This window comes from Triticum urartu, chromosome 5 (assembly GCF_003073215.2).
Source record: "Triticum urartu cultivar G1812 chromosome 5, Tu2.1, whole genome shotgun sequence".
NCBI classification, from domain to species: Eukaryota; Viridiplantae; Streptophyta; class Magnoliopsida; order Poales; family Poaceae; genus Triticum; species Triticum urartu.
This window is the reverse complement of record NC_053026.1, coordinates 393,360,334-393,369,762: the sequence shown is the minus strand read 5'-3', so window position 1 is coordinate 393,369,762 and position 9,429 is coordinate 393,360,334. Positions and strand designations below refer to the sequence as shown.

The window sequence follows — 9,429 nt, the reverse complement described above, 5'->3', positions numbered from 1 at the left end:
CAATCCTACTCACGCAATGTTTGAGGGTGAAACTAATGCATAAAAACTGGGTATGGAAGGGATATGATCAAAGTGTGAACTTGCCTGCAATGTTGATGAAGATGATTCGCACTCATAACTCTTGATAGCTCTACTCATCACACTCCGGTCAATCTATCGTAAGCAAGCAATAATAACCACACATAAGCAATCACTCAAAGAGCGGAGAGAACAAAGAAAACAATTCGGAAAACGTCAAAACCAAGCAAATAACTCTTGCATCATAAAACAATTTCTAACAGTACCAAAATTATGTGAATTTGGCCTTATCAGAAAGTTTAGGTCAAGAGCTTCGATTTGCAAAAAGAATCAACTCAAACGGAGCTACGAAACTCAAGTTATGATCAAACGAAGTTTGAATTCAAATCTAATCAAATTCAAATTTTAAACTTTTCAAAAACATGTTTGAGTTGGATTACTGGATAGAGGGGATCGTAACGAAGACGTGGGCGTTGGTTTCATCGAATTCCGAGTATCGAGCAAAAAGTTATGAGCGTTGCAAGATCAGGGACTAATCTATAAAACAAATTATCACATATAGGTCCCTGGCCGGAATTAAAACAGAGAAAAAAAATCTATCGAGCGAACGCTCGCTAACAGAACCTTAATGAACGAATTCGTTCGCTGAGAAGACCTAACGAGCGAACGTTTACTAACTAACTAGTTTAAAAGAAAAACCGGTTTTTAAAACGAAAAATCGAAAAAAAAACCTAAATAAAAACCGGCGAACCGGGCGGTTATTACCGGTCTACGCGGGTCAACGATGACGGCGGCTTCCCGCAGCGGCGGTCTTCGACGGCGGCGGCGTGGCTAGCAGCGGCGAGGCGCGGGCGGCGGCAGCTAGGTGTGGCGGCGGTGGCGGAGCGCGGCGACGAGTGCGGCAGAGCTCGTCGGTGGCGCGGGCAACAAGCGCGGCGACGGGCGGGTGTGCGGCGCCAACGAGATGCGGCGGCGGCGCTACGTGGGCGGCGGCGGCGAGAGGAGAGAGAGGGAAACGGGGCCGGGACGTCGCCCTTTATAGGAGGGGAGGGGAGGCGTGGGCGAGGGGGCAGAGGAGGCCGGGGCGAGCACGACCTCCCATGGCGGCGCGGCGGCGTGCGGGAGCCGGAGTTCGTCCGGAGGTCGGGGGCGACGCGGAGCGGGCTAGGCTGGCCTGGCACTAGGCTGGGCCGGCCCAGTCGGGGAAAGTTTTTTTTAATAAAACATTTTCCAGACAAATAAAATAATAAAAGCAAAATAAATAAAAATATTATACTGGCATATAATATATCAAAATTTTCAGAAAAAGATTTGCTACGACATGAACATTTTTCTAGAGTCAAATAAAATTCAAACAAATTCAGATAAAACAAAGAGTGCTACTGGTCCAGAAAAAGATTTTCTACGATATGAACATTTTTCTAGAGTCAAATAAAATTCAAACAAATTCAGATAAAACAAAGAGTGCTACTGGTCCAGAAAAAGATTTTCTACGACATGAACATTTTTCTAGAGTCAAATAAAATTCAAACAAATTCAGATAAAACAAAGAGTGCTACTGGTCTAATAAAATCCAATAAAAATCATTTTAAAAATACCAAAATGATTTCAAATTAATTTTTCTTCAATTTTCTAATATAGGGAATCATGTTACCCTATTTTCCATATATTTTATTTTTGGAGAAAAACAATTTGAATAAAACTCAAACAATTCCAAATTGAAAATAATTTCAAAAGGACTTTGAATTTGATCATTGAAACTCCCAACTCATATTTCATAATTTGAAGAAGTCATTTTATCTCCTCTCGTGAAAATCATTGCGTTGCTTAAAATTTCTGAATTTGAAATATTTTCCAAATAAAATTCAAATATTTTCAACACCCCTTGTCATTTAAATAATGGAAGAAGTCATGTCATCTTCTCTCTAGGGTTTTGTATTTGAAAAAAAATTGAATTCACGAAGATCATAAATGCAAAATGAAAGTTTGGGAAAGTCCTTTTATTCCCTCTCATTTAACTTTCAAAAAGGTTTCGAATTTCACTCAATTTCACACAATCAATTAAATCTATCTATTTAGTATAACATTCCAAAATTTAGAATTTTGGGATGTTACAGTTTGGTCGGCCCAAAGCAAGTCTGTCACTATCCCGAGTACATGCGTCAACTCAGGTCTTATGACATAGAACATATGTTGTACTAGACTCACAGATGACATATCACTGCGTCTCATAGTTGGGTCTGTCCGACTCGGACCTTATCTCGACTCGGATCCGACTACGTCGGATCCGACCAGATCCTTCCAAGTCCATATTATCCGATTAGCATCCAATGCTCCATGGCTAGTGAGACCAAGCCATCGACCGTGTCATATGCTAGTCTAGTTGGCTGCACGTCCACACAGCCCTTTCGACTAGGGACCTTTTAGGACAGTCATCATACAATGCATAGTCCCACAAACAAGTCACGTACTTGCTGATACACATCATTGATAATGTCCAAGGACTATCTTTATTTATAAACACATAGAAAATATCATCATACATGATTGCCTCTAGGGCATATCTCCAACAGAAAGAAATATAAGAGCGTTTAGATTATTACAGAGAGAGTATTATTTTGCAATCTCATGCAAACCATATGCAGACTCTTTGTTCACACACGGTGCAAGTATGAAACATAAAAAATAATAGCTTTTGATTTAGATCATTTCTTCATACATAATTCATCTAAAATTAATTTTTAAATTCCTATTGCAACGCGCGGAAAAATCACCTAGTTATAAATGTGATTTGGGTTAACTGTAAAGCATTGCCGTGAGTTGTGGATTCATGAAGATTGAATTTTCCCTTCTGATGATGCACGCAAATGGAATTTTGTTGCATATCGTGTATTTTTGGGGTAATTTGCCACTCCACTGTCTAAATCTTCAACTGGTATAACCTTATGATCCATGATCTTTAACTTAATTATGTTAAGAAATGGTTCCTTGACAAGCGGCTTTCTTCATGTTTAATGATATTTGCATAACAGCATTCGCCTCTGTGCGTGCGCGCATGTGAGGTGAGAGGGAGAGAGGGCCCGCGCGCGGGGGGGGGGGGGGGGGGGGGGGGGGGGGGGGGGGGGGGGGGGGGGGGGGGGGGGGGGGGGGGGGGGGGGGGGGGTCCAGCACAAGTGTACTATTTCTTTTATTATATTTGGATAAATCATCATTATTTTACATATTGTGTGGCATGGCATTCTTTAGAACTCACAAGAACATTGATGCAAAATAAAAAAATGTTTAAATTGTAGATGAGAATTTAGGCACAATGGCGCTCATTATGCGGATAAGTTTGCTAGTTATTTTTATTCGAAATGACATATCCACATACAAAATTAATGATCATAGTTTCGCCTTGAAGAACATGTCAAGCCCTAAAACGGCATACATCTATATGAAGCATTTCTTTGTTTCACTTCATCCATACGGTTGAGGTAGTTGGCCGGAATGTGGAGTATCTGCTCTGGGCTCAAATGCTCCCTGATGAACAGTAAAATTAAAAAAAATAGTAAACAAGTTTTAAAAAATCTGAATTTTTTGTGGTAAACTTTGACAAAAAAAATTATGCTTGTAATATTTCAGCATGAAGCATTTTGGTATGCATATAAACATTTGTCCAAGTTTTTAAAAAAAGATTTTAAAATTTGTTTACCATTTTTTTTACTGTGTACAGGGTGCATTTAAGCTCGATAGCAGAATAGAGCTTTCGAATTATATTCAGGCACTCCCGCAACCTCTGAGAATGGACCCTTTGGTTATTTGTTAGAACCTGCTGCAACTTAAACCTCTGAGGATGGACCTTTGCTATTTATCAAAATCAATTTCGTATATGCATTGCTGTAGAGTTAAAAATATTATTCACGGCACAAATCATGAACACAATAGGAAATAAAGATTTTGGCCATGCTCTTAATGATCTCCGGACACATAACCTCGAAAAGAAAGGCCTAGCCTCTGAATGTATGTTTTTTGGTCAGAGAACAAATGGAAGCTAATGCACGCCATGCAACATTTGAGAATACATGGAGGATTTTATTTCAGGGGCATACATCTCATGAAGCCAAGATCATCATCAACAAGTTTTCAAAGCTATGGTTGAAAGTTCTATCTATGCGAGCGAATCTTCTATCCAGGTTCACATTGGAGGCCTGGGTTCAGAAACTGCTACGCTAACTAGCAGAAAACTATGCACTGCCTTTTGCTAACCCGTGGATACAGCTACCTGTACCAAACATTTATATACAGCGTAGTTTGTTTACATAATTTAAGCACCGGAAACATGGGCAGTCGCCTATGTACGCCGTCTCATGTCAGCAGCGCGATGGTCGCTTGTACGTCGGGGGTAAGGATGGGCAGTTCTCGTTCATTTTTGCGTACGGCTCTATCGTGTTGTACTCTGGTAGCTCCATCCTGTACTCCCCAAGTATCTGGCAGAAGGGAGGCTTGTCTGCCTCAGTACGACACCAGCTTGGGAGCCTGGTCCGGTCGTCTTCAAATATCTTGAGCATATATGCATCCCGTATCTGGGGCAGAAGGTAATTTAGTAACACACTAGATACAGGATCAATCAACCAAAAGAAAGCCCTTTTAGAAATTAACATACGCTACTTCTCAAGCCCTATTATCCTTTCACATAATATATCTCATGTTCAGTCTGAAAGTTCGAAATCGTCTCAGATGTAGAAATGCATGAACAGAGAAGAATTAACACTTTTTCAATTGCAACTATGACAGGTAGGTACGGGACTTGGGCACTTACAGTGAACTCGGTGACTTGAATTGATTCTGTGAAAGGAGCAAATACTCCAGCTTCCTTGTACATCGCAAGAATGAAGGAAACACAAGTAGTTGATTTACCATCACTGTATACCCATTCATCTTGTTCAGGGATGGTGAGCAACTGATCGAAAGACATGCCACGCTTTTCAGTCTCAAGAATGATACCCTGAAGGTCCAAACCCTACATAAAATAGACACCATGAAATTGATAGCCGGGTATAACTTTTGGGTAGATAGACACAGGAGCACTATTTACCTATCTTTTAGTAGAAAATAATAATAATAAAAGCTTATTTGAGCAAAAATATATTTCAAGGCCAACTAAGCCTCATAGAACTCCCTACCAGAGCACCAACAAAAGGCCCCACAGTAGTAGTGCATCTAAAGGTTAGCTGCAGTAGAGGGCCAGTGGCATGCGTACAGCCAGAGAAGAACTCGGGTGTCAGAAATGAAATTTCACAGAAACCACCACACTGCTTAACCTTGTGTCAGCTGTAACTACTACAAACTTATAGGACCCTACACACTCCGGCACTACCCATCAAAGGAAGCCACAATACAAACAAGTTTACAAACCTCAGTCCCAAGTCTTTTGTTAAGGGCTTCATTCCACATGTTCGCAGCATAAAGTGGTTGCAATCTAGTCCACATTGACATAACAGCCATTACCTGAAAACAATAAATAACAGAAGTTGGCAAATCCAACATTACTGATGATAAACTGTTCAATGCATGAACTAAATTTAAATCAGCTATAGCAACCAATTTATAGCGTATCTTGAGTTTGAAAGGCTAAAAGTGGTCAATAGTGTCAGGACATCAACATTACCAATTCAGTATCTTTTTTCCACCTAACTTCAGGAGAACTTCAGGAGATCAAGTGCTTTCTTCTACCTTGATACAGGTTTCCTAGTATGTTTGCTAAGATTTTAACAAGATAATACTATCTAGCTTTTCTACTTTTAACTAAAAACAGACATTCACTATATGAAACCACGTGCTTTATCAAGATTTCAAGAAAGAGTGGTATGGCCGTATGGGTGTATGAAGTAGGTAAGTTCATGGGATGACTCCCGTGCACAGGCAATAGTTTGGTTAGCATTAGCACAAAAAATATTTCTGATCTGCAAAATAAACTTACATAGGCACCAAAAAAATCAACGAGAATGCGTATGAGCACTGAGAATGCCAAAACTAAATATGGAACTTGATTCAGATCCAAACAATTGAAATCGAAGCTTTGGGAAGACCAGAGAGATTACCAGATTAGCATCAAGAGGAGGTGGATAATTATCTCCTATTGTATCAATCCAGCTAAATATCATATTATGATAGCCATACGGCTTTCCGACCATGCTCCGTGCAAAGTCCCATGCGGCACTTTCATTGAATCTAGAGCGTATATCAGGGTGTAATGGCAAAAGGGCTATCTGAGGATTTGATCCATCCTTCAGTGCCATTTCCCACCATTCATCCCAAGGAACTATAGCAATAATTTCCTCTCCCTGTTATTGAAATTCAGTATAGTCAAGACAAAACAAAAATGCACTTTTTCATACATGAAACACTGTGTGCCAGTTTTTCGCAACAAAAAGTTCTGCTGGTTTAGTTTTGCAGATACTAAGACGATCAGGCGCCTAAAGCCCAAAAGGACATAAAATTATCCAGTTTAAGGCTAATCTAGCAACTAAAGGTTGGCCACCAAAATCATAATTTCACACACTACAGTTGGTCCAGCATGTATTTTTAAACCAAAAGGATAGGTTTACTGGTGAGAATAACACAAGAAGTACATCACCTACATTAACCTTTACTCTTTTGAGTATATTCAGAAGGTGAGAAGGATCATAAGCATCAGTAATTATGTAGATGCTGGACATGATTAGGGTCAGCATGTTATCAAGTGTAACCAAGCAGTATAAATTATGTTGATACTAGACATGATAAGGGTGAAAATAAGAAATTAAATGACAGCAGCCACAGCATGTTATCAACTGATAGCATATATTACATGGAGAAAATGAAATGAACAACAAAGATTCCATTCATACGATATAGAAAGCTATATTACCTTTTCATTCTCAAAGCCTGATTCTGCAACCCAAACATCACCGTTCTCATCTTTCAAGCACACAGCAGTATGCCCAGCAAATGCACCAGTTACCCATTTCTCTAATGTCTCAAACCCACCCCATCGTCCTCGAATCTTTGATAGAGCCAAAAAGTCACCAGATTGTATGTCCTCCTTCATAATATTAGCAAACCAAGGTTGAGAACGTTTCTCAAATGTAGCTCCCATGTGCTTCTCTAAAAAGGCCAAGTTGGAATTTTGACCCCATCCAGTATTCGAAAACAAGGGCAGGACATCAATCAAAGATAACAAAGTTCCAAGCATCCCAGATGGCATGAGAAAAACAGACACACCATGCTGCTTAACCTGGTTAAAAACATGGTAATTGAACAGTTTAGAACTTGAAATTAATTTCATGGGGTACTGAATTGTTTAAGATATCTTTTAGAAAGAGAACTCACATATTCCAGCTCTGCTTCTTCCTCCCATGACGTTATCTCCAAAGTGTGTTCTCGAGCCGCAAAATAGTAATCCCATGTTATCCTATATGGTGTTGCAAACACATAAAGATCCATGCACGTCCAGCTTTGAGCAGAAGCAGTCTACATAACAGGATATGCTATTGTTAAAGGCAGAACCCATGTCTGATAGTCAGACCATTAAAAACAGATAATGTTTACAATCACCAGCTGTCCAGTGCAGATCAAGTCAGTGCAAAGATTATGCTTCAAAAATTACAACTGCGGGAAGGTTAAAGCAAAATATTGGGTTCATACACGAAAGTTGGTATACGATACTATTCAGCACCTCCTGGATATAGTTGTGGCATTACCACAATCAGCAAGTCGGGGTGAGACAATGGAGTAAAACAAAGTTGTGAATTTGAATAGAGTAGAAAGTAAGATCTATATATCACCAAACAACATTACCATTAGGAACCATCTTCTTCAAATGCATTTCAGTTCAAATTACAAAAGTAATACTACAATGATGTTCACAGGCAATATGCATAGAGTCTGTCAGAAATACTCCCTCTGTAAACAGATATAAGACTTTTTAGGTAAACAACAACAAAGCCTTTCAGTCCCAAACAAGTTGGGGTAGGCTAGAGTTGTAACCCATAAGATCTCAAAATAAAAAAACAGAATTGGGTATGATGTTGTTATTCTATTTTGGAACAGATCTCCTACCATATATGACGATGTTACCATTTCAAGTCGGTCCATTTACAGTCGGTGCCTGAGCAAATTTTAACTCAAATAAACAACTCTCGGAAGTTCACCGGTAGCTGAGAGATCTTGATCTCAACGGAAAAAAATAGAATTAAAGTAAAGCAGCGAAGCTAATGCGCGCATTCCATGACAACAAATGCTAGTTTCGGTCAACAAATCAATCAATACTTTTCAGAAAGGTTCACCATGGGGAGAACTAAAGTTCTATTATCCCCTACACAATTAGCAAGCTCTCATTAGTCATCGGTTCATCACTCCCCGTTCTTAATTATAACTAAGCAGCAAGCATGCACTAGAGCAACTCTTCCTAATTTGCACCGAAGCTTCAGTGACCACCTATATATGGGTATACGGATATACCCCTCAAACGAGCAGTTCCCAGAGGTGACTACTCCTACACGGAATGAATTAGCAACTACACACCCAAGCAGTCGGGTCAGGCGACATAATTTAAGAAGATTTTCAGGTCTGAGGTGCGGACCTTGAGGCGGAGCACGGCGCCGCCGATCTCGGTCCCGTTGCGGTCGCCGGGGGTGAGCTCAAGGGCCGCCTCGTTCACGGCGAAGCAGGAGCCGTTCCAGACGGCGGGGGAGGGTGCGGCCGGGGCCACGGCGGCGACGAAGGAGGGCAGGAGGTCGACGGCGCTGTGGAGGGTGTTCATCACGGGCCACGCCACCTGCCGCGGCAGGATCGGGAGGACGTCCCCGGGGCTGAACGGTAGCTTCAGCCCCAACGCCCCGCCCCGCGGCAGCCCCGTGGCCAGCACGAGCAGGAGGAGGAGACAGAGGCGCGGTAGGGGGCCGGCGCCCCTACGGGTACGGGACGCCATCGCCGCCGGCCGGCTGGGGAGATGTCTGCGCCGGCGGTTGGTTCCCTCTCCCTCCCTTCCCCGACGGATTTTGCGATTTTTTCTTTTGTCCGACCTCGTCGAGGAGGCTTGCGCGGTCGGGGAAGGTGCCGTGGAGTGGAGGAGGAGTCTGTTCGTCGCGGCGAGGGCTTCCAACTTCCAAGTTCCAAGACGTCTTCGGTCTTCCCGTCGCTTTTGGATTTTGAGGGGGATCTAGTTTTTCTTTTTCTTTTCCTTTTTTTGAGCTTAGGTGGATCTAGTTGGGCACGAGTCCGGGTCCCACTCGGGGACGATATTGTTTTCCGTTGGATTGCTTTTTCTTGGCTAAAAAAAGGACGGCCCAGATCAGGTGTTTGTTTTTCCGAATTTATTAATTCTAATCTATTACCTCCTCCTAAAATACTCCCTCTGTAAACAACTATAAGAGTGTTTAGATCACT

At 41.6% G+C, this 9,429-nt stretch overlaps 1 protein-coding gene across 1 annotated transcript; it reads right to left on the bottom strand.

Annotated features, from left to right (window-relative positions):
* Window positions 1-4,071: 4,071 nt before the first annotated feature.
* On the bottom strand, window positions 4,072-9,160 carry LOC125509240. Its single transcript, XM_048674167.1, has 7 exons — window positions 8,624-9,160; window positions 7,372-7,512; window positions 6,911-7,276; window positions 6,102-6,344; window positions 5,416-5,508; window positions 4,820-5,020; window positions 4,072-4,583 (listed from the first exon to the last, which is right to left on the bottom strand). Exons 1-7 carry the CDS (start codon window positions 8,969-8,971, stop codon window positions 4,371-4,373), a joined length of 1,605 nt encoding a protein of 534 aa, XP_048530124.1. The 5' UTR covers window positions 8,972-9,160; the 3' UTR covers window positions 4,072-4,370.
* Between the last annotated feature and the right edge of the window lie 269 nt (window positions 9,161-9,429).